The following is a 26,163-nucleotide window of genomic DNA, read 5'->3' on the forward strand; positions in this document are numbered from 1 at the left end:
TTTTCGGTTGAATCTGTAACCAATTTTGCACCGCAACAATGACGTCTTCATCACATTCAAATCTTCTTCCCTATAGTGCCTCCGTTAAGGGTCCAAACATGTGAAAATCGCTTGGAGCCAGCACCTCGAATCTCAACTCCTTTACTGCGTCGGTTGTCCGTTTGGCAGAATGTGGGAGAGCGTTATCTTGTTGCAGGATGACACCTCTTCACAGTTTTCCACGACGTTTGGATCTGATGGCTGGTTTTAGTTTCGTGTGCAACACATCACATCCACCATACAATACAGACCTGGCTCTAAAGCCACGTTTACGCTGGTGTGACGTCTTGCAACATTGTGCGGCAGGTTAATTTATACCAAAGCATCAGGATTTGTGCCACACGTGTGTCGGTCTTGCAGTATAAAGGATCGTAAAGTATCGCAGCGGCGGCCTACTTGATACTTGGACATGCAGCTAACAACGGAAATGAAAACCAAGGGAAAAGAAAACGATGGTAGAAGAGAAGAGTATTTAAAGAAGGTCCACGAAGTAGTGTCTTAGGAACTAGAAGCAGACGATGGTGCGTTATTTAGTAATGTGTGCTTTCGTCCCAGGCGCGTTACTCCGCGCCTACCGTTGCTAAAAGGTGGCCTAACGGTAAATTTTCGCACAGGTACCGGGCCGGTCACCCCATGTGTCAGGACCCGTGCGGGGAATTTCAGCCCCCAGCTCACCCAACTCTGCGGTACGACTGCTGCAGTATGACTGACACACGACTTCCCTCGCAAGTAAACGGATGACGCACCTTAGACGAAAGCAACAATGACAACATGAGAATGATGATTTAGTTCTAAATGTTTTGAAATGCTTAACTACTACATAACACTTTTTCAAAATTAATAAGCAAACACATTAATAGCATTAATAGTAAGACTGTATTAAAAACTTTCAGAGTTCGTCTCCACAAATTTAAATTATATGTAAAGTTTTACTCCAGTGCGTGGGAAATAAACATCCTAGGTTGGGATGCATAAACTAAAACCAGAGGAAGGGATGGTCTGATGCAGAGGGGGGGGAAATCCCCCCCATCCCCCCCTGCAAATCGCACACTGATATATACGGTAGCTTACTGATCGCGTTTAGTTTTCTTCTTTGATTTGATCTCTACTGGAAGAATTGTAGTCAAATATTTTTCCTCTTCTGAGTGTTCGCCAAGAAATAAAAAAAAAATTGCATTTCATTTCATCCACCCAAGCACTTATTTCCGCTTGCTATGTTTTATGTTTGTTGAAGTTCATCACATGCCGGTGCAACCTTTATTGCTCGTTTCTGTGCCGTGAGTCTTAATGATAATGGTAATCTTGTATCCTCGCTTTTCATTATTCAACGAATTTTAAAAGGAATACAGCAAGGTTATATATAGACATCTTGCGGCATCTGTTGCGAAATGTCTGCTCTTCCGCATAGGTACGCCCTTACGTAATCGCTGCTTTCCTTTTCTGCAATGTTGGCGCCGGAATATACTTTCAGTTTCGACGGAATCAGGTTCATGAGAAAGCCGTTGTAATGTTGCATGCCACTGCAATCGTCGTACGGCTGTGAGGTAGCATGATTATTTTAGTTTTCATGACATAATTTCTGCTGAATAAGATCACACATTCGCACATTCTACATAAACGTTTTCCACCACGGACATCACGTGGGTATTGCTGTCAGAGATTTCTTTAAATACAGCACTCAACACTATCAAGTTGTATTCCGTTGGTACTCCTTGGACTAGTAAACGACTTATGACATTTGTTGTTGTTGTTGCTGTGATACGAAACTTTGGTGCATGCAAATCAGGTAGTGTCTTGCAATAAGAATGGAGTTCCCTTTCAGCGTAAATGAGATACTTCCAAATCAAATAACGAAAATCAGGAGCAGTCTGCTACCCGAAGGATTTGTCGGAGATCGTCGCGGTTCGCAGTAAGTACTGAATATCTTGTTAAAAGTTTTTGAGTGTATTAATATATGCGACTATGGCATGCTGTACACGTGTTATTTACGTTGCGAGAATGAATAGCTTGTAAATTATAATCATTTTTTCTCGTTTGTGTCATGTTTTCCCATATTTATGTTGTTCAGTACCTGGAGATTTCATGTAGTGTGCTTAATTTAATTGAACGAATTGGGTTTCTTTTAGTGTAATGAATTGTATGTAAGGTTGCGCCTTAATGAAATACATTTTGTACTTTAAATAATGCATTTTGTGTTACTATGAATGATACGAAGCAATTTAAGAGTGCATTACTACATATGTGAATTTGTTATAGGAATTGTGTTGATAAAGTGTCAGAAATACTTGATGAAATGGGCAAGGCATCTGCAAAAGCTCAAGGTCTACAGAGAGCTGTAACAAGTGGAGAGAAAATGAGGAATGTTGATTACACAGTTTATATTTTTGTTGATCCTGAAGGAAATAAGTAAGTTCTGTTACTTATTTGATACATGTCACTAATTTAGTGCTGTAGTAGCTCGATTTTTCATCTGTTAACTGCAAATCATCAAAACTGTGCACAAATCTATGCTAGACAAACCACTGTTTTGAATAATGGGCACACCACTGAACGCACATGGTCCCTTCCTTTCTTCTGTCATATCAACCACTTATCACTGAGATCAGTCTTAGCTATTTCCATCAATCCTTATCAGGGTGCCCTATCATACCTAATAAAAGAGGTTCCCATTGGGTATTTTATTTATGTTTACATCATCTCATACCATTTTGTCACTCAACAGTACTACCTGCTGCCTTAGCTGTGTGCTTCTACATGTTATTAAATATCTGCAATGCACCACTGATAGCTTTGCTTGATTTCTCCTACAATTTTATGTTTGGTTCTTTATGTTTTCTAATCTTGGCCTTTCTTGTAAACTTATTTCATTATGAGCTGGAATATGAATCATTTACTGTATATAACCCCATTTCAGAATTCTTAATCATTTGTGCTTAGAGTTGTGGTATACATGTAACAGTACAATAAACCTCAAAAATATGGGATACATTAAATTTACTTTGGAACTCATTGTGTGACTTCAGATTAAAACCCATTTGCTTTCCCAATTTAATTTTTTTTTAACCCATCTCTTTTATTTCTAGTGTCCAAGTATCATTCTACCCCTTCTTTTTATATGCATGCTTTGCCATTGAATATTTGTTCCACAACTACTTGCTGTAGCAAAGCCCCGCTGCATACATGGGCTAAGTCATTCATTACTCTGCAGAAACCTTCAAATAAAAAATAATCTTGAACAGTACATTAGGCATAACTTCCCTAATGTAGTAGTTGTTTACATGTAATTCTATAGGAAGTGATATTAAGATATTTAAATCTGTCAATATGTTTGTCAACACAAACTTCCAAAATTCCGACAAAACAATTGAATACCATTGTCTTTAAATGTTCTCTTAAGTTTTTCACTGGTGGAAACTATTCACCTCTTAGAACCTTACAGATGGTATGTGGGTTAATCCAGTTTAAAGTAGGCCTAAGTGGCTTAACATACATAGACAACATACCACTAATACTTTGATGTACGGTAACACTCCCCAGGTTATTGGCAGTGGTGCATATATATCACCACTAAGTCTCACAAACTTTCAATATTATAGAATTCATCTTGCATTTGCCAAGATCAGTCTGTACTTAAGCATTCTTCTCACATAATACATCCAGGTATTGTGGTTTTCACTATGTTTCCTTCAGTATCAACATGTGCCAAATGCACATCCCAACTGGGGTACCCCATCCGTATACAGAGTACTAGCAGATGAATTTATTTTTCATATATACACACACCACTTCTACTTCCCTCCCTCCTCCTCCCTTTTCCTATTTCAGTCCTTTCCAATACAGCATCTCCTTTTCCCATAACCATCCTTGTTTTGCTCAGTGTCCATGCCATAGTACGATGCCCAAATATTATGATTTTTTCTACTTATTTAGTTTATTAATTTTTTGATAATCACCTTGTGAAATTTGCAGTTCTGCTTATTTCTGTGCTTACAAATTGGAAAGGAATTCTGCCTTATAAAGACTCCTCTGTATGTTTTTCACCCAGGAGTAGACCTAAAGCTACTGGCATAAATATTCAATTGCTTCAAGTGAGGTTTGTAAACAAATGCATAAATCCATTTTATTTCCAAATATACTATAAACCTAGAAACTTTAGACATATCATAAATAAACAACATAGAATACCCCAATCTGTACTGTATGCAAACCAATGTAGCAATCTTTGGCAGTAATTGCTCATTTTATATATGTGAATATTTTGTACCAAAAGTTTCTTTAAAGATGAACATGTAACAGTTTTGCAGAAGTAAAATAAACAAACCCACTTAAGGTAGCATAAAAAGTGCTGAAACATGTCTAGGTGAAAACAAAGCTGCAAAGGTGTCTTGCATAAAGTGGAATTCCTCTCCCAATAATTTTTTGATTTCTGTTACAAACTTTGCCCCCACTAAGAAAACACATGGCACTCAGCTTTCCAGATCCACATTTGAACACTTCTGTTCTGAAGATCCATGATCATCTCATTCTGCATTAACTAGTCACTCCTCTCAGAATAGGAACATGAAAGTAGGTACAGCCACCCAGCTCTGGTTAAAAGGTAACTTAACTGCCATAAATTTTGAGATAACTTATTTCTTTGTGGATACTCCTGTACCCCTTGTAGCTCTGAAAATTTTAAACTTGTTTTCCAGTCATACTGGTCAAACTAAAGGTGTCTTATTTTTTCTGGAACCATTCCCATGACACAGCTGTTTCACTGCCTCAGTCTCTTATCACTAGTGTCTTCTTTCCTATTAATTTTAATGAACAAAACTGGTTTTGTGTTGTTAGTAGGGTGCAGCTGTTTCTCTTCCATTTACACATTTCTTGTGATGTTTCCATCTTGGTTGATGGCATTTTCACAGTAATATATCACCGGAGTGCCGTACTATTCCATACCCCCTGGCACGGATGTGAGTGTGACGCCGCTATATTTCCTCTTGTGTGGTAACATTGTGTTTCACCCTGTCTTATGTTTCTTCTTGTAAAGATTTTTGTAATTTATCTTTAGCAGTACTCCAGATTTATTATAGATTTGAAACCACCATTTTGGCCATAGTTCTCTCCTCAGTTCCTTCTCTTTGAGTCTTGTTCAGTAGAGGCGAGTTGTTATCGAACAGCTTAATGATGTTTGTCCACTTTCTTTCATTTAATTTCTCTCCGAAATGTGTTGGCAATCTACAAACAACAACCTCTGCTAGGTGTTTTTTGTTTAATTGTTCCAAAAAATATTTAGCTTGATAAAGATGACATTCAGTATATCTTGCAGAGGGCTCACAACTCTCTTGTGAGTATGTGCTTGGCCCACAGAGGTCCCCAGCCCTTGCAGCACAGAAAGGGAAATAAGTGCTGCAAGTCCCTCCTTCTATTATTGTTTTTTTCCTGTCTGCCATTCCATTGGACGGTCTTCTTGGTGCTGACCACACTTGGGTTTGGTTTATGATTTTGGACACTTGTTGTTGTTTTCCCCCTCCACCTCTCCCCCCTCCCCCTCCCCCCTCTCCCCCCTCCCCCCTCCCCCCTCCCCCTCCCCCCTCTCCCCCTCCCCCCTCTCCCCCTCCCCCCTCCCCCCTCCCCCCTCTCCCCCTCCCCCCCTCCCCCCCTCCCCCCTCTCCCCTCTCCCCCCTCTCCCCCCTCTCCCCCCTCTCCCCCCTCTCCCCCCTCTCCCCCCTCTCCCCCCTCTCCCCCCTCTCCCCCTCTCCCCCCTCTCCCCCTCTCCCCCCTCTCCCCCTCTCCCCCCTCTCCCCCCTCTCCCCCTGTCCCCCCTCTCCCCCCTCTCCCCCCTCTCCCCCCTCTCCCCCCTCTCCCCCCTCTCCCCCCTCTCCCCCCTCTCCCCCCTCTCCCCCCTCTCCCCCCTCTCCCCCCTCTCCCCCCTCTCGCCCCTCTCCCCCCTCTCCCCCCTCTCCCCCCTCTCCCCCCTCTCCCCCCTCTCCCCCCTCTCCCCCCTCTCCCCCCTCTCCCCCCTCTCCCCCCTCTCCCCCCTCTCCCCCCTCTCACCCCTCTCACCCCTCTCACCCCCTCTACCCCCCTCTACCCCCCTCTACCCCCCTCTACCCCCCTCTACCCCCCTCTACCCCCCTCTACCCCCCTCTCACCCCCCTCTCACCCCCTCTACCCCCCTCTACCCCCCTCTCACCCCCTCTACCCCCTCTCCGCCCCCTCTACCCCCTCTCCGCCCCCTCTACCCCCCTCTCCGCCCCCTCTACCCCCCTCTCCGCCCCCTCACCCTCTCACCCCCTCTCCATCTCCCCCCTCACCCCCTCACCCCCTCTCCATCTCCCCCCTCACCCCCTCTCCATCTCCCCCCTCACCCCCTCACCCCCTCTCCATCTCCCCCCTCACCCCCTCACCCCCTCTCCATCTCCCCCCTCACCCCTCTCGCCCCCTCTCCATCTCGCCCCCTCACCCCTCTCGCCCCCTCACCCCTCTCGCCCCCTCACCCCTCTCGCCCCCTCACCCCTGCCATTGGACCATGTACCCACCCTTCACGGGTTTGGGCAAAGGTTCGGCACCTATGTGGACATCAGTACCCCACAGGAGTATCTTGTATATCCCTGAATGCTGTTGTCTATACAGAGTCAGATGTTGCCGCCAAACATTTTACTGTGCATTATGCTTGACCCTCTGTGTCTGGGAATTATCCATCTACACTTCACATTCTCAAACAGTAGGTGGAGTGAATTTAATTACATTTCACTACATGTCAACTGGAGCCATGTAATGCCTGTTCAGTGAGTGGGAGTTTCTCAGTGCTCTAGCGCGTTGCCCTGTCCAGGGCTACACCACATCCACAGCCAAATGCTCAAACACCTATTGTTGAATTGATAATGTCACATCCTTGCCATTTTCAATCATATCTGGAGTGAGGATGAGTTCCCTCTCATTGGCTAGGAAGCATGATTGTCCAGGTACTAAAACTGGGTAAACATACCCTTGAGATGGACAGCTATTACCCAAGTAGCTTCACTCTCTCTGCAAGTTGCTTGAATGTATGGTGAGCCAGTGGCTGTGTTTTTACCTTTAGTTTCAGGATCTTTCAGCTCCATACCAGGGCTGTTCTACTGCTGAGTATTTGGTCAGCTTTCACCTAGTGTCAACACCTTATCACTGTCTTCTTCATCTACAAAAGACACTTGACACAACATGGTGTCATCATTTCCACATTACTGTACATTTTTGGGGACTCCACAGCCCACTCCCGGGTCTTGTCCGGAACTTCATTTTGCACTGTACTTTCTGCGTTCAAATAGCTGCTTTCCACAGTATGCTCCCATATCCAAGAGAATGGGTTTCTGCAGGGCTCTTTATTGACTGTGCCCTTTTTTTCCTAGTGGCTATCAACGATCTAGCTGCAGCCATCAACGATCTAGCTGCAGCCATCAACGATCTAGCTGCCGACTGCAGGTTGTCATAAGGTGCTGTCCTGGGATTTCAACCAAGGCTTTTGGTTTTTCATCCACCAAGACATACGTCATACTCTTCTTTTGCCACCAGACCGTCCGTCCATAACCAGAACTCTATCTTGATACCAAATTGCTTAATGTGGTGGAGTCTTATCACTTTCTGGAACTGGTCTTTGATGCCCAGTTAATGTGACTTCCCCATCTTAGCCAACTCAAGCAAATGTGCTGGTCACACCTTCAGACTCTTCGCTTTCTCACCTTACAAAGCTCTGATTCTGTCCTGTCTTGATTGTGGGAGTCTGGCATATGGCTCGGCATCGCCTTCAGCATAACGGACGCTGAACGCAGTACACCATTGTGGAGTCCAACTTGGAACAGTTGCCTTTCAGACTAGCTCTGTGAACAGCCTACTTGTGGAGGTTGGGTTCCCTCCACTGCAGATCAGGTGGCAACAACTCCTGCTTAACTATGTGATACATATTTGCTGCTCCTGTGAGCATCCAAAACTACTATTTCCTTTTTCTTGGTATGGAGATCCACCTCCCACAACAGCAGCCCAGGACTGGTGTCACAATGGCATTTAACATACAGTGTCTCTGCTCTGAACTCCCAATGTCCCCCACTGTTGCCCCTTGTCAGGGAGCAATATGTATGCCCCCATTGTCCTTGGATCTGTCTTAACTTATCCATTGGAATGAAGTCGTGTGCAAACTCCCTGGTTTGCACCACCTATTCTGGCCATCCTAGGTACATTTCCAGGTTCGGAAATGGTATACACCAACAGCTGTACGATCAACCTACGCACATGCAAGGTGCAGTGAACTGTGCTCCCTGCCATACATCTGCAGTGTGTTCATTGCAGAATTGTTGGCCATCGCTCAAGCCCTCAGTCACATTCATTCTTGCACCGGTGAGACATTTTAAGAAAGTTACTCCACAAGAGTCTTCAGGCTATCTACCATTGCTACCCTTGACACCCATTGGTTGACTATCCAGGATCTCCTCTTTTCTGATCTCCATCCAGCTGAACAGTAGGTTGTCTTTAACTGGATTGCAGTTCACGTTGTGATCCCAAGGAATGAACATGCTGACTGATTGGCCAAATTGGTTACCTAGATACTGACTTTGGAGATGAGGGTACCAGAACTGGACTTGTGGTTGACTCTATGCCATCAGTTGTTGGAGGTTTGCTAAATGGATTACCGTGCCCTAGTTTCTCCAGGCAGACTGGCAGCAATGAAGTGGATCATAACGAAGTGGCAGTCTTCATTTTGTGCTTCTCGCAGGAAATCTACCATTCTGTCAGTTTCACATTGGCCACGTTTGGCTGGCTCTTGGCCACGTCCTACGACATGAGGATCCACTGCGCTGTCAGTGTGGTGCCAGTATGATTTGTATGACCTATTTTTTCTTTTCATATAATAGACTAATTATGGAGAATAAATAAATAAATCCTACTGGACTGCCCCATTTTGGCCGCATTACGGGAAACCTTAAACTTGATGAGGGACTGTCTCTGGTGCTAGTGGATGATGCCAAAATGGCTGAACTAGTTTCATGTTTTAACTGTGAAGATGGTTGCTAATCCTCTCTGTGAGGTAGGGAACATTAACCTCGTCAGCTGCTTGAGGAGTTGGAGGGGTGCCCTGTTGCTTTTACGTCTGTTATTGGTTTACCACCTTACCATTGTTCTCTTTCTTGAAATTTTATCAACTTGGCCACACTTTTTTTTATTTTATTTTATTTTATTTTTTTTTATAATGAAGGATGAAGAAACACGGATCATGTACAGAGGGGGGTGTCTCCCATCGCATAACATTTCGTGGGGACCTCCAGCTGTTTTATGGGCGGAGCAGTTCTCCCACCTTCACTCTCGTACCCCTCTTTCATTCCTACTTGCTTCTATCTCTTGGTTTTATTGATTATCAGTTACAGCCTGGTTCCAGAAGGAATTTTTCACTTTTTAGCAGTGTGGGTGCTAATATGAAACTTTCTGGCGAATTGAAACTGCTTATCAGACCGATATGTAAACTTGGGATCTTTGCCTTTTGTGGGCAAATGCTCTGTCAACTGAGCTAATCAAGCATGACTCATGACCCATCCTCACACTTTCACTTCCGCCAGTACCTCATCTCCTACCTTCCAAATGTCACAGAAGTTTTCCTATGAAACTAGCAGGACTATCACTCCTGGAAGAAAGGGTATTGTGGAGATATGGCTTAGCCACAGCCTTGGGGACATTTACAGAATGAATTTTTCACTTTTCAGTGGTTTGTGCACTGTTCAAGCATTGTTCGTGAAAGGCAAAGGTCCTGAGTTTAGTCCCGGCCCAGCATGTAGTTTTAATCTGCCAGAAAGTTTCATATAACTGGTTTGCTCAGGATTTGTCTTGTGTATCCTTTCTCTCTAAGGACTCTCCCTGGCTTGAGATATTTAGGATGGAGGTACTGATGACCTTGTAGTTTGGACCCATTAATTTTATCAATCGACTGCAATCAGTGTAGGACAGTACTTTCCTCAACTAGTTGCATACTTTGCTGGCTCAAACTATTTTGTTCTACATTGTGTCAAGTAAATTTCTACCAATATATGGCTATAAGTTTCATTCGAAAACTATCGCACAAAGTACATTTATTCATGTGTAGTACTTCCTTCAGGACTGCATTTCCCTCCTATTAACTTACTACAAATGCTATTTCCGCTCTGACATTCCTGTGTGTCAGTAGACGTGTCTAGAAAAGGTTTATTGCAAGTGACTGGTCATGCCTTTCTGTTTGGACGATAGTATGGTAATTCTAGTAAGAAAAGTTCTGACAGAATTTAAGTATTTAGGAGTAAAGCAGACCACACACCGAATAGCAGAAGCGTTGAGTTGTCAACAGGCACATACGAAAAAGAAAGTAAACTTGCTGGCTTTTGGAATTAAACCTTTGTCGCCTAGAGAGAGAGAGAGAGAGAGAGAGAGAGAGAGAGAGAGAGCACACAGGGTTTAGTGCACTGGACACGCATTTGGAGGTATAAGGTTTGAATCAGTGTCTGGAATTTCCCTAAATAATTCCAGGCAAATGCTGGGATGGTTCCTTTGAGAGGGTGTGGCAGATTTCCTTCCTCATCCTTGAAACAATATGAGCTTGTGATCCATCTCTAATGAGCCTTGATGTTGATGGGAAATTCAACCCTAATTTACTTCCCTCAAATCCTTTGTTGAGCTAGACTACGGTGTGTAGTGATGTCCCCCTCCCCCCCCCCCTTTCCACACACACACACACACACACACACACACACACACACACACGACCAGTCGGCACAATGTAGGGGCAAAGGTGTGTGTGTGTGTGTGTGTGTGTGTGTGTGTGTGTGTGTGTGTGTGTGTGTGTGTGTGTGTCCTCAACAAAGAAAGCTAGCAAGTTTCTTTCTCTCTCATGTCTGCCAATCAACAACGCAGTGTCTCTGCTATTTGATGAGAGGTCTCCTTTACTCCTAAATATTTACAATGGTAATTCTCACACATGTGCCCTACTTACTCCTGAAAAGGGTTTCCCACCAAGATATTATTTGTTATTGTTACTCTTCTAATTTGTGTATCAGTTTCAGAACCATTTTGTTGAAGACATTTTTAGGTGGGCATTTGTTTCTCCTTGTAATTTAATCTGCTCTCTTCCACTATTTGTCCCAGACAATGGTATCTTTCATTATTTGTCCTGTACTATTCTTTCTTTCATGACTTTTCTATTTCAGTAACTTCTATTACATTCAAGAGCAGAGGTAGTGGAGTTAAGTTATGTGCTTGTTGAAACCACACCCTGAGGAATATAGTGAGTGGGATAGCAATGTAAACAAGGTGCTGTATGTCATGGATGTGCAAGTAATTATTGCAGTTGACAGTTAATGTACTCTGGAACTTTCATACACTGTTGTTGTCATGCCTTGTCTTACTGGAAAATGCATTCTTGTTTTTTTTTCCCCCCCCACTTCTTCCAGTATTCCAATATTTCAACTTTTCAGAGTGTCATTATCCCTTAATAGTTAATGCAGGAAAGAAACATGGTCAAGCCTCATTTATAAATAGCACAAAATATGTTTATACTTCAGCTGTCATGTTCAATTCCAGATAGTCAAAGATTTTTCAGGTCCTCATTTCTGGAGATTGTGCCTATTGGCTGTTCCAGATCACTGCTAAAATATCACCTGAATGGTCATGATGTTTCTTTCTGGGTAACATTAATCATATTAGATATTTGTTTTCCTTTGGTTGTTACCCATCTATTACATAAAGGAGGCCTTTCCAGACACTATTTGTAAATGACTGAAACAAATTACTGGCCCTTTATTTACTCTTCGGACTACAATTAATGTGTCAGATGCAGTTTTTATGTGAAACAGCAGCTGCTGTCTGTCTCTCCTCATTGATTCCCTCAGGCTCCATAGGAATCTTGCACTTTGTTAGCTGTCTCATTAGATTACATATGGAATCAAGTCAGACTGCTTTGTCTCCTGAATTACTCTTCCCAGAGACACCGCCTTTTCGTAAGCCTCTTCAGTGCCATATGGGAAGGTTTGTGTGCCTCAGTGACACTGAGGGCTACATCAGCAGTAGCACAGCTGCTGGCAGGGTCACCCAGACCGGACAGGTCTCAGTGGAGAGGCCTGACAAAGAGTATCCCACAACTAGGGAAAGGAGGGATGTTTCTTCCCCGAAGTGTTTGGGTAAGGGCATGACGACCCAGTTTCCCAAGCAGGGAGTGCACAGTGCCACGAGACCTCTTCTACCATAAACTCCTACAATACTTCAGAGACTGTAATTAGGCATGACAGTGGAATGTTGTGTTTCAGATAATGGAGGCCTTGGCTTCAATGCTTGGGTTGCAAGGAAGGTACACACCTCTCAACCCTTAAACCTCAAGGTATGCTCCATGCTGATGGGGTGAATAACTGTTGAGGAAAATAGTCTCTAGCAGGCAACCTTATGGGCACCTGCCCCCCCCCCCCCTCCCTCCCTCTCTCTCTCTCTCTCTCTCTCTCTCTCTCTCTCTCTCTCTCTCTCTCTCACACACACACACACACACACACACACACACACACACACACACACACACACTGCCGCCAGTTGTGTAAGGTTTGCTTTTGCTCAAGCACATGGGGTTCTGCTTGGGTTGAAATAAGTTTCCTAAGCACCTCATGGGATCCCAGTGGAGCGACCTCAGTTCACATTGCTCATGATGGGGTGGGTGTACTCTCAGGTAGTACCTACACCCATCTGCCAAAGACAGGTCGGTTGGTCAGTCCGTCCAATACAAAGTCTCAGAATGTAGTAACAGGGACTAGTCTGCCATAATACTTTCATTGTAATCAAGAGAACAGTGGAAGCCTTTCAGAAGGTCTCCCTTTCTACAGTCACATCTTACAGGGTATTGCTGGGTCTTTAAAGAGCATTCCATGACTTCTTAATGGAACAGTTCTTTTTCAAACTGTCACATCACACCAAGTATTTTAAGTTTCTGAAATGCAAGACCTCAGTGACCACCTCTGTTGTGGCGGAGATGCACGACACCCTTAACTTCTGTAAAGGCATTATTACTCGGTCCAGTATAATGGAGATGGAACCTGAGGAATTACCTGAAGAGTGGAAACACATGGGTGTCACAGACGTGCAGAACTGTTTGAGGAGAGTCAATGCAAGATTGGAAAAAAACTGCAATATTTACTTCAACCTGCAATACACTGGTATCACTTGAACGTATTCTTGCAGGTGTATCAATCTTGCCCTTCTGCTGCTACAGACGTGCTCTCAGCATTCAGTGTTGAGGCGTCTATCATTATGACTGTACTGCATCCCATATGCTTGTGCCTGTGCTGAGAGATGACGTTTTGGCTGATATGAAATATTTATCATTAGATTTTTAAAAAAGATATTAGGTGAAAAAATTTGATTTTTGCACATCTTACAGTCCGATATCTTTGCTTGATAAAGGATTGATTTTCTTTCTGTTATATGCCATAGTTACAGCGTTGCATCAAATTACCGGTAAGCAAAACATTGTGTGAACCTTTAAAGATTTTGCAGAGGGAAAAACATACTGTGTAAACTTTGCATATGATTGATTTCAGCTCATAAATTGCACTGCATGAAACATGGATAAGATATTCAAGTTTTATTTAAAACTGACAGCAGAAGCATACTTTCGCTATCTAGTTATTGTGTTTTATTTCAGAAGGATGGTCATGTGCGACACACCCATTCTTGTCCTTGCACACCGTGTATGACGTTGATATAACAATTGCCATGTCTCATAAACAATTAAAAATACCAAAATGAGGTTTTTGCAAATGATAGTAAGCTATGAAACATGTATGTTGTGTGATAAACAGTTGAAACTTTTTTAATTCACTGATATATGGGAGTAACTCGTCCGTAGCAGTGAGAGATTAGTAGACCAGGACACGTACGGCATAGTCCGTATCATTTCATGCAGGCCAGGAAAAAATCTTACCTTGATAGTATTGAATTTAGCATACGTTAAAATGAAGGACTAACTAAGGAACATGTATTATTTTGTTTTCTCCAAATTAATTTCTGCTCCAAGATACAGCCCTCCAAAGATGACACTGTATATACCATTTTAAAGATGCAAATTTGGGAAAAAATGTTAAAATGCTGTATCTCTGGACCAGTTCTAGATATTGTGTTGGTTTTTTTATTTAAAAGATAATTGCTATAATATTACAAAAAATCCTCCATTTGGACTTATTTGTCAAAGTTCTCTTACTATAGCGTTCTGAACCTTTTTTAATTTATGGAAAAACAATTTTTTTTGAAAAATGCCAATTCATAAAATTTCAATTTTTTTCTGTTGATTAGTAACAATAGTTCTACATTCCCTGAATAGGAGAGCTTCAACTTTTTGGTTGAACACGTTTTATAAACAAGTTAAATTTTTGCGATACATGAATCCTGTTTCATTACCACATTATCATATAACAGGCTCATAAAAATCAAAATCTAGTCATATTTAACGTAATTTTAGTTTCGAAAGATGAGGGAGAGACTCATTTTTCAAGTGTTTTAAATGGTTCCAAAAAGTATGTGACAGGTCCAAAGTCTTAAAGGTTGCGATTTATACAACTTCTGTGCACTGTTTTGTACTGCAGTTATCCAGTCAATGAACTAAAAATGTGTTCCACCACTTCAGTATCTTCCTTTGATATAGAGTGATGCCTTCCTGTTGAACCAATAGGAGCTGGAGCACTCACAATCTTCAAAACATTGTGAACAGGAAGTGAGCACTGGTGGTGTTGTTGCTGTCCTTCTGGAAAACTATATCTAGCAGCTGGTCCATGTGGTAGCTAAAGTTCATTACTATTTCGTTTAACTAATAACCGATATCTATAATCTCTGCAATCCACCAGTCACAGTCATACACACACGCCACAAACATTCCCCTCCTCATGTTGTGAATCTGAATATTATCCTGCTGTTTCGGAGGTGTTGGCCGAATAAACGAAATTTCTTTTTTCTTGCTCTTTAAAGAGCGTGCAGTATGAGTTTGCCCATCACTTTGAATCCAAAAATGTGTCTTGTTAATTCCTTTCACAGGAGTAGTTAGTTTGGACCATTCTTCTTTTTTCTGCTCATGGAATTCTTCGATTTTCTATTTGGACAAAAGAATGAGGGCTGTGGATGTGTAAGATTTCATGACTCTCGTAAAATCCTCTGCATTCTGAATCACAGCTGCATTTGGCCTGGAAAGATTGTTTTGTAGCATGGTGCTTCAGCAGGCCTCCTACACCATCACAGGGCTCCTTCCCGTGACCAGTAGCACTGTATATCCAGTCAGTTGGCACAAGTGACTTCCTCAGTTCAAACAGCTTGTAACAATTATTAAAATGACCAGGAGCACCATCAGAAATAATAAAGATGTTCTCTGCCTCTGTTTGCAGTTGAAGAATTTTGTGTATTGTTAGCAAAGCATGTGCTGAGTCATGTCCTGTGTCACCACTTGTAACTGCAACACTTGCGGTCTTGTTTAGAAAATATGTCACTCCTGTAAAACTTGAAACCTGGTCATTACTCCAGTGATACCTTTGTACTTCCTGTGGGGGAATTACAGTCCAGTTCTCAGCAAAATCACAGTGAAGCACCAAACATAGTTTTTCAGCCTGTACACACCCTTTCACTTCTGCAACGTGTTGTTGTTGCAATTTATTCAGATGCTGGTGTGTTACTGCTTTCACTGACCTTTTACCAAGTTCATCAATGAAACTGCCACAGGCAATGTTTTTTTTATTTTCTTCTCATCTCACATATGTAATTTCTGCAGAGTTATCTGCTACATATTGCCCTTTCCAGGGCAGTCACCGCATTCTTGAAACAAACAAGTCTCTCGCTTTACGTCTCGGACTACTAATGACATGCCCAAACAACTTGTCATATGTCACGTCACGTGCTCCAGTAAGTTCTTCCAAGTTACCACACAAAGTTCAAAATTTGCACAGTACACACACAGACAGACATCTTGAGGTGGGTGTGGAACTACCCACTTAGGTTGAAGTGCATAAAATTTTGATCTTCCAATGTGTGAAATTGTATAGTTACTCTTATAAATTGCAAAAGTTTCTTTAATACCGCGTGTCATGTACCTCTTCACTTTCACAACTTTTTGACCTTCAACTATTACAGTTATAGTGTCTTTTTTGTTGGCACTCTGGCGAGAACAGTCTCATGTATCTTCCAGATGAAATGACTGCGCTATTTGAACTTCAGCTGCTTCTACAGGATGACCATTAAAGCATCTGGTCTTCCATAGACTCCTTTTACAGACCCCACATTTCTTGATTTGTGTACCATGTACCTTGAAACTAATGGAACATGGTTCGAAATTGTTTTCTTTGAAAATGTCTCTGGAACAATAGTTAAAACTTGCACCTTTTCGCTGTAGGATGCACAATATACAACAGCTGAATTGACATTTGTGAAAAATTCCTGACAAGAGGTGCAAAGAGTGCTTTGGCTCATTTTTTTCTGAAGATGGAATGTGTACTTTGAAGAGAATGGTCAGTTTTGCTGTAGTGCATTCATGCAAAGCTTTAATAATTTCTCGGCACTTTCTTGATGCACAGAGCTTATGACTCAACTTCACTGACCACGGTTTCTTAACAGGACTGACATCTACCTCTGTAGTTAACTGATTCAGGGTATTTAATTCTCCCTGTACTGATGCAAAATCTGTATCATCTACATCATGGGAGGCTTCACATTTGTTCAGATACCATCATTGTTGTTGTTCTGTCAAAACATTTAGAACATAAAAAGTCGTCACTGGAAACATTTTCACTTTGATACTGAGTCTTCAAAGGAGAACACTTATTCCCAACCTGAACAAAGTCTGTTTTTAGGGATATGGAAATAGTGAACACACGTCACTCTCCTGTGGCCCCAGTCAGAAGACATTTCAAACAGTCCCTTTCACAAAACACACTGCAACTCTGTCAACTGGCAAATTACTCACGAAAACACAGAACTCACTGGATGGGCTCAGATGTCGTAGAAGCCTCTTCAGTAAACAAATTAGCACTGAACATCTAAAATACAGTAACCTGCAATGAAGAAGCATCACAAAGAAACTGACAAGAAGACAAAACAAAGAGTAAGAAATATCTGCAACAATGAAAGTGAAAAGAAATAACTGCAACAAAGACAATAGAAATAAACATTGTAACAAAGAAATTAGTAAGAAACAAATTCAGTGAAAACATACATAACCCTTAAAAATTAAAAAAAAAATCATTTTTTAAAATGAAACCTGTCCAAAAGTGGAAGCTCTCCTTTACAGAGAATATGGTACTACACGGTACTAATCAAAAGAAAATTTCTAACTTTCCTGGATTGGCATTAAACAAAAAATTCTGTGCATTATAAAAAAGATTCAAAAGGTGACAGTGAAAGAATTTTTAAAGGTATGTCCAAATGGAGGATACCAATGTAATCATAAAGCAATTACCTTTCAAATAAAAAAAACTGTAACAAAATATCTAGAACTGTTACAGAGTGGCAGCATTTAAAAAAAAATTCCGAAATTTGCATCTTCAACATGGTGTTCACAGTGTCATCTTTGGAGGCCTGTATCTTGGGACAGGAATTTTTTTGGAAAAAAAAGTGTTTCACACGTACTCCTGAATTTTAACATATGCTAAATTCAATAACATCAGAGACTATGAAGATAACCCACATGTCTGAAGTGATACAGATTATGCTGTACAGACATCCATAGCAGTGTAGAAAAACCAAAGTGGCACACTTACACAGTCCACAGCATAGCAGGACGTGTGTAGATGCCCACAGCAGTAAAAGAATTAATAGTTAACTATTTGTTCCCAACCCTCAGTGCATATGAGGTGTAATTAAAAAAAAAGGGCAGTGAATATTTTTATTAGAAACAATGTAATTAGCTTACTTGGAATTTGATTTAATCTCCTTGAAAGTACTGCCCTTGGAAAGCAATGCATATTGATTTAATCTCCTTGAAAGTACTGCCCTTGGAAAGCAATGCATATATACCAACGCTGAATCCATGACTGGAAGGCTTCTTTTGGAAGGGCATTAATCTACTCTGCCGTGGTCCCCACCATGTTGGGAATGGTATTTAAAGTTTTCCTGTAAGTATGGTTTTAATTTTTTGGGAAGAGCCAGAAGTTGCTTGGTGCTAAATCGGGTGAGTAAAGTGGATGTGGACAGTCAGGAGCACTTGTTGCAACCAAAAACTCAGGAATCAAATGGAAGGTGAGGCGCAGCCTGGTGTCATTATGAAGAAAGAAGCCATTGTTCCATTTTGGCTTTTACAATTGTTCCTGTTGGAATGATCAGGGTCATACCTAAAGACCCAGGTTTCATCTACACTTACAGTTTTAGACATGCAATCGGGATCTGAATGATCCGTCAACTCCATGCAAACTGACACACCATTTTCCTTGTGTTCATTACTGGAAAGTCTGGAAACAAACCTTTGCACTCACTCATCTCATCTGCAAATATTTGTTTAAAATTCTTTGTGCAGATTCATATGAGATGTTAAGTTCTTCGGTAAGCTCTTGAATTGTTATTCGCTTGTTTGAATCAACAATTTTTGCCACGTTTTGTAAGTTTCCTTCTGTTTTTGTGGTTTATGACATTCAGAACATTGTTAGTCTTCTACTAGCTCATTTTTGTTTTCAAATCACTTGTACTACTTGTAAACAGCCTTCAGAGTTATAGCATTATTGCCAAACACCACTTTCAACATTTCACAAGTTTATTTAGCATTTTTTTTTCTTTCTTTTCCAAACTTGGAACAAACTTAAATGTTCATATTATATTCGAAGTTCTTGATGCATGACAGGCACAACTTCACTCTTGCATCTCTGAACTCTGACAAGTCAGAACGTGTCCCATCTTGATGCTGCCAGTCTCAACGGATCAGGATGTTGGACAGATTACATCAAATGGGTGTAGTGTCAGCAGTTATTGCTAAAAAAAGTAATTCACTGCATTTTTTGATCGCACCTTTTGTTTTTTACCAACTGCTGAATCAGAAGTAACTGTAATGGGTCAACAGAATCACAAATGGAAAAAACCATGAGTGCAGTGTCTTGTGTAGCACTCTTAATGTGATGATTTCAGTGGTTTTTCCTTGTATATAGCACAGCTGAAAGCAAGGGCAAAATACAGCCATAATTTTTAGGTAGAATATTCCGGAGGTGAAATAGTCCCCCATTTGGATCTCCGGGTGGGGACTACTCTGGAGGAAGTTGTTACCAGGAGAAAGAAAACTGATGTTCTATGGACTGGAGCATAGAATGTCAGATCCCTTAATTGGACAGGTAGGTTAAAAAATTTAAAAAGGGAAATGGATAGGTTAAAGCTATATATTGTGGGAATTAGTGAAGTTTGGTAGCAGGAGGAACAAGACTTCTGGTCAGATGACTACAGGGTTATAAATACAAAATCAAGTAGCAGTAATACAGGTAGGTTTAATAATGAATAAAAAAATAGGAGCGCGGGTAAGCTACTACGAACAGCATAGTGAACACATTATTGTGGCCGAGATAGACACGAGGCCCACTTCTACATCAGTAGTACAAGTTTATATGCCAACTAGCTCTACAGATGATGAAGATATAGAAGAAATGTATGATGAGATAACAGAAATTATTCAGATGGTGAAGGGAGATGAAAATTTAATAGTCGTGGAGGACTGGAATTCAATAGTAGGAAAAGGAAGAAAAGGAAAAGTAGTAGGTGAATATGGAATGGGGGTAAGGAATGAAAGAGGAAGCTGCCTGGTAGAATTTTGCACAGGGCATAACTTAATCAAAGCTAAAACTTGGTTTAAGAATCATGAAAGAAGGTTGTGTGCGTGGAAGAGGCCTGGAGACAGTGGAAGGTTTCAGATAGTTTATGTAATGGTAAGACAGAGATTTAGGAACCAGGTTTTAAATTGTAAGACATTTCCAGGGACAGATGTGGACTCTGACCACAATCTGCTGGTTATGAACTGTAGATTAAAACTGAAGAAACTGCATGAAGTTGGGAGTTTAAGGAGATGGCATTTGGATAAACAGAAATAACCAGAGGTTGTAGAGTGTTTCAGAGAGCACTAGGGAATGATTGACAAGAATGCGGGAAAGAAATGCAGTAGAAGAGTTGGTAGCTTTGAGATATGAAATGGTGAAGGCAGCAGTGGATCAAGTATGTAAAAGGACAAGGGCTAGTAGAAATCCTTGGGTAATGGAAGAGATTTTGAATTTAATTGATGATGAAAGGAGAAAATATAAAACCGCAGTAAATGAAGCAGGCAAAAAGGAATACCAACGTCTCAAAAATGGTATCGACAGCAAGTGCAAAATGGCTAAGCAGGGATGGCTAGAGGACAAATGTAAGGATGTAGAGGTATATATCACTAGGAGTAAGATAGAAACTGCCTGGAGGAAAATTACAGAGACCTTTGGAGAAGAGAGAACCACTTGTATGAATATTAAGAGCGCAGATGGAAACCAGTTCTAAGCGAAGAAGGGGGGGAGGCAAAAAGGTGGAAGGAGTATATAGAGGGTCTATACAAGAGCAATGTACTTGAGGGCTATATTATGGAAATGGAAGAGGACGCAAGAGAAAATGAAATGGGAGATATACTACTGTGTGAAGAATTTGACAGAGCACTGAAAGACCTAAGTCGAAACAAGGCCCTGGGAGTAGACAACGTGCCATTAGAACTACTGATAGCATTGGGAGAACCAGCCCTGACAAAACTCTACCATCTGGTGAGCAAGATGTATGAGACAGGCGAAATACCCTCAGACTTCAAGAATAATATAATAATTCCAATCCCAAAAAAAAGCAAGTGTTGACAGGTGTGAAAATTACCAAACTATCAGTTTAATCAGTCATGGCTGCAAAATACTAACATGGATTCTTTGCAGACAAATCAAAAAACTGTAGAAGCTGACCTCAGGGAAGATCAGTTGGGATTGTGTAGAAATGTTGGAACACCTGAGACATTACTGACACTACAACTTATCTTAGAATATAGATTAAGGGAAGGTAAACCTACATTTGTAGCATTTGTGGAGTTAGAGAAAGCTTTTGACAATGTTGGCTGGAATACTCTCTTTCAAATTCCAAAGATGGCAGACATCAAATATCGGGAGCGTAATGCTATTTACATTTTGTACAAGAAACCAGATGGCAGTTACGAGTCGAGGGCCGTGAAAGGGAAGCTGCGGTGAGGAAGGGAGTGAGACAGGGTTGTAGCCTATCTCCTTTGTTACTCAATCTTTATATTGAGCAAGCATTAAAGGAAACAAAAGAAAAATTCAGAGTAGGAATTAAAATCCAATGAGAAGAAATCAAAACTTTGAGGTTTTGCCGACGGCATTGTTATTTGGCCAAAGACAGCAAAAGATCTGGAAGAGCAGTTGAACAGAATGGACAGTGTCTTGAAAGGATGATATAAGATGAACATTAGTAGAAGCAGAACGAGGGTAATGGAACGTAGTCAAATTAAATCAGGCGATGCTGAGGGAATTAGATTTGGAATGAGACACTTACTGTAGTAGAAGAGTTTTGCTATTTCGGGAGCAAAATAACTGATGGTGGTTGAAGTAGAGAGGATAAAAAGTGTAGGCTGGCAAAGGCAAGGAAAACTTTTCTGGAGAAGAGAAATTTGCTAACATCGAGTATAGATTTAAATGTCAGGAAGTTGTTTCTGAAAGTATTTGTATGGAGTGTAGCCATGTTTGAAAGTGAAACATGGACGATAATTAGTTTAGATGAGAAAAGAATAGAAGGTTTTGAGATGTGGTGCTACAGGAGAATGCTGAATTTAGATGGGTAGATCACGTAACTAATGAGGAGGTACTGAATAGAATTGGGGAGAAGAGGAATTTGTGGCACAACTTGACTAGAAGAAGGGATCGGTTGGTAGGACATGTTCTGAGGCATCAAGGGATCATCAATTTAGTATTGGAGGAAAGTGTGGAGGGTAAAAATCGTAGAGGGAGATTAAGGCAATAATACACTAAACAGATTCAGAAGGATGTAGGCTGCGGTAGTTACGGAGATGAAGAAGCTCGCACAGGATAGAGTAGCATGGAGAGCTACATCAAACCAGTCTCTGGACTGAAGACCACAACAACAACATAGTAAATACATTGTAATTAATCACAGTTTCACATTTTGTGCTTCCTCTTTTTATATCAGTGAAGGCACTACCACTTACAAAACCTGAACAGTTCCGCTTCTGCATTTACGTTCATGCTATAGTTGCTTCTATGCCAGTTGCTAATAAACAGTCTGCCTCATTCTGTATTGTATACTCAATATTTCATTGATAAGATTTATTTTGTTTTTTCTTCAAAAATATATTTTAATGAATGTTATGTTTTACACACAATGTTTCAGTGGGAAAGGTACAGTTATTGGCCTGCTTAAAGTGGGACGGAAGAAACTGTTTGTGTTTGATGCATCTGGAGCCCATAAAGAAGTGGAGCCTCTTTGTATACTAGACTTTTACATCCATGAGTCAAAGCAACGTATGGGAATGGGAAAAATATTGTATGAGTATATGCTGCAGGTAGGTGTCACCACATTAAGACTATTTTTGACTTTTGGTAAGTATTTTACATCATACTGCATTTTACAGTGCATAGTATATTGAAGCTGAAGTACTAATGTATTAAAATGTAGTATGAAAAGGTGTGAAAAATAAATGGAAAAATTTGCACTGAGTGAATAAATTGGAGTTGATGTTACAGCCAAGGAAGACACTTTGAAAGCTGTGTAAAATTATCAGCTTGTGTGCCGTCACAATTGTGTTAGTGTATGCAGAATGTCATAAGTCTCTGTTCTCTTACAAAATATGTAAAGGAAATAGATTTGATTGCGTGTATTGTAAGTCAACATTGGAAGAAATCTAAATAATACAATAGTACAGAAAATTTCTGGTATGGATAGTATCTTGAAAGGATATTGTGCAGACATCCTTTGGGTTAAGTGTTCTTATTGACTGATATTATTTTGATTTCTAATTTATAAATTTAATAAAAAAAGATACTTTTTGTTTGTTGCAAAATTTCTGTAAGTCTTAACACAGTTGTGCCAATGATGATTACCCTGTGGTGCAAGGACAAGCTCAGATTCAGTTAATCATTACATGCCAGTGACAGATACTGCAAATTAAAATGCTCGATTTACTCATATTTGCTCTGTTGCTACGTACTGATCTTCTGTGAGGACCCTTGTTTGTTATTCATTCCATGTGTGAATGACCCCAGTGACCATAGTTTGGAACATTTATTTACACCCAGGCAAGGCACTTGCACCTTGAGATGAATATCTTAATCCAGCAACTCTCCCCCACTTCTTTCCTACTTGGATTTCAATTCACAGCACCCAGTGTGGGTAAATACTATGTCATCTGGTTGGAGCATTCTAATTGAACAGCTTCTTTTTGATCTTGATCTGTGTCTCCTCAGTGACAGTACTCCTATCAACTTTAATGCCACCCATGGTGCCTTTTTGACTGTTGATCATAAGATCTCTTCCCCTAGTCTCATGCCTCTGCTACAGTGGTTGCTACATGATGATCTTTGTGACATGACCACTTTTTGGTGATCATGTAACTCCCTTGTCACTGCCCAATGGGCGAATTACCATGTTTGGCTCTTAGATGTGCCAATTGGCAGTTGTATACCTCTACTGTCACATTCATACCCTCTTGTCAGATTGCATTGATGAGGTTGTGGGATGTGTCTGATGCGAACATCCATCCTGCCGTATAACACAATGGGAATGGTTGACCTAAATTTAAATAATGTAAACCCAGTTCTAAGCAACGAAGTGGAAGCAGAAAGATGGAAGGAGTATATAGAGGGTCTATACAAGGTTGATGTACTTGAGGACAACATTATGGAAGTGAAAGAGGATGTAGATGAAGATGAAATGGGAGATATGATACTGTGTGAACAGTTTGATAGAGCACTGAAAGATCTAAGCAGAAACAAGGCCCTGTGAGTAGACAACATTCCATTATAACTACTGACAGCCTTGGGAGAGCCAGCCATGGCAAAACTCAACCATCTGGTGAGCAAGATGTATGAGACAGATGAAATACCCTCAGACTTCAAGAAGAATATAACAATTCCAATCCCAAAGAAAGCAGGTGTTGACAGATGTGAAAATTACTAAACTGTCAGTTTATTAAGTCACAGCTGCAAAACACTAACGCGAATTCCTTACAGACATATGGAAAAACTGGTAGAAGCCGACCTCGGGGAATATCAGTTGGGATTCTGTAGAAATGTTGGAACATGTGAGGCAATACTGACCCTACGACTTATCTTAGAAGATAGATTAAGGAAAGGCAAACCTACATTTCTAGCATTTGTAGACTTAGAGAAAGCTTTTGACAATGTTGACTGGAATACTCTCTTTCAAATTCTGAAGATGGCAAGGGTAAAATGCAGGGAGCGAAAGGCTATTTACAAATTGTGCAGAAACCAAATGGCTGTCATAAGAGTCGAGGGGTATGAAAGGGAAGCAGTGCATGGGAAGGGAGTGAGACAGGATTGTAGCTTATCCCAATGTTATTCAGTCTGTATACTGAGCAAGCAGTAAAGGAAACAAAAGAAAAATGTGGAGTAGGTATTAAAATCCATGGAGAAGACATAAAAACTTTGAGGTTCGCCAATGACATTGTAATTGTGTCAGATACTGCAAAGGACCTGGAAGAGCAGTTGAACAGAATGGACAGTGTCTTGAAAGGAGGATATGAGATGAACATCAACAAAAGCAAAATGAGGATAATGGATTGTAGTCGATTTAAGTCAGGTGATGCTGAGGTAATCAGGTTAGGAATCGAGACACTTAAAGTAGAAGAAGAGTTTTGCTATTTGGGGAGCAAAATAACTGATGATGGTCAAAGTAGAGAGGATATAAAATGTAGACTGGCAATGGCGAGGAAAACGTTTCTGAAGTAGAGAAATTTGTTAACATTGAGTGTAGATTTAAGTGTCAGGAAGTCATTTCTGAAAGTATCTGTAGGAGTGTAGCCATGTATGGAAGTGAAACATGGGCAATAAATAGTTTGGATAAGAAGAAAATAGTAGCTTTCGAAATTGGTGCTACAGAAGAATCCTGAAGATCAGATGGGTAGACCACATAACTAATGAGGAGGTATTGAATAGAATTGGGGAGAAGAGAAATTCGTGGCACAACGTGACTGGAAGAAGGGATCGGTTGGTAGGACATATTCTGAGGCATTAAGGGATTACCAATTTAGTGTTGGAGGGTAAAAATCATAGAGGGAGACAAAGAGATGAATACACTAAGCAGATTCAGAAGGATGTAGGTTGCAGTAGGTACTGGGAGATGAAGAAGCTTGCACAGGATAGAGTACCATGGAGAGCTGCATCAAACCAGTCTCAGGACTGAAGACCACAACAACAACAACAACAACAACAGAGTGTGTAATAAATTGGTGACCTAATTTTGTTGTGTTGGAGTGAATAAATTGTAGTGCTTTTGTTAATGGTGATGAATTCTACGTGTGGGATTATGAGTCAAAAGAATCAAATTAAATTTACTATGTAGCTTGAAAACTATAAAACACTCATATAATTACTCAGACATAAAAAACCAGAATCAAGAAAATTAAACTTTATTTGCTAGCATAAAATATAGTTGCTACAAATACATATTGCAAATGATGTTGAATAATAAGTATGCATGCTTCCAGAAATGCTCTCAGTTACTTGAAATACACTGATGGTTCCAACTTGTGTAATAATACAAACAAAGCTGTAAAATTCGAATACCGCACAGGCAGCAGTTCTTGGCCAGTCAGAACGAAGTATTGTGAAGATAGTTTTGTGTGGTTGTTAAGGTAGTTTTGTGTGCCTGGTGTATAATGGTGGGTTGGAAAACTGTTAATTTCTGGAAAATATTTGTTTACTGCATGAGAAATGAGTATGCAAAATATGCACTGCATGACAAAAAAAGTGAAGCTCCCAGAAGACATGGTCGGATATCAATGTAGGCTAACTTAGTACATGTAAGCACCATTGGCAGGTACATAATTGATTCAAATTGCAGTTCTCTGTGATAGGTAGTTTGGACACTAAAGTGATGAAAGTTGTATATGTTTGGTGCTGTTAT

General features: G+C 40.8%; 1 protein-coding gene across 2 annotated transcripts in view; it reads left to right on the forward strand.

The window, feature by feature from the left end:
- Window positions 1-1,457: 1,457 nt before the first annotated feature.
- Window positions 1,458-26,163, forward strand: part of LOC126259360 (alpha-tubulin N-acetyltransferase-like) — a 113,032-nt gene continuing 88,326 nt past the window's right edge. The window contains exons 1-3 of one of the 2 annotated variants that reach the window (XM_049956095.1): window positions 1,458-1,948; window positions 2,296-2,445; window positions 22,411-22,582. In XM_049956095.1, the coding sequence (XP_049812052.1) occupies window positions 1,845-1,948; window positions 2,296-2,445; window positions 22,411-22,582 (426 nt within the window). In that variant the 5' untranslated portion in view covers window positions 1,458-1,844. The remainder of the gene's footprint in view (window positions 1,949-2,295; window positions 2,446-22,410; window positions 22,583-26,163) is intronic. The other variant, XM_049956096.1, reaches the window with a different exon arrangement.

Source organism: Schistocerca nitens, chromosome 5 (assembly GCF_023898315.1).
Source record: "Schistocerca nitens isolate TAMUIC-IGC-003100 chromosome 5, iqSchNite1.1, whole genome shotgun sequence".
NCBI lineage: Eukaryota > Metazoa > Arthropoda > Insecta > Orthoptera > Acrididae > Schistocerca > Schistocerca nitens.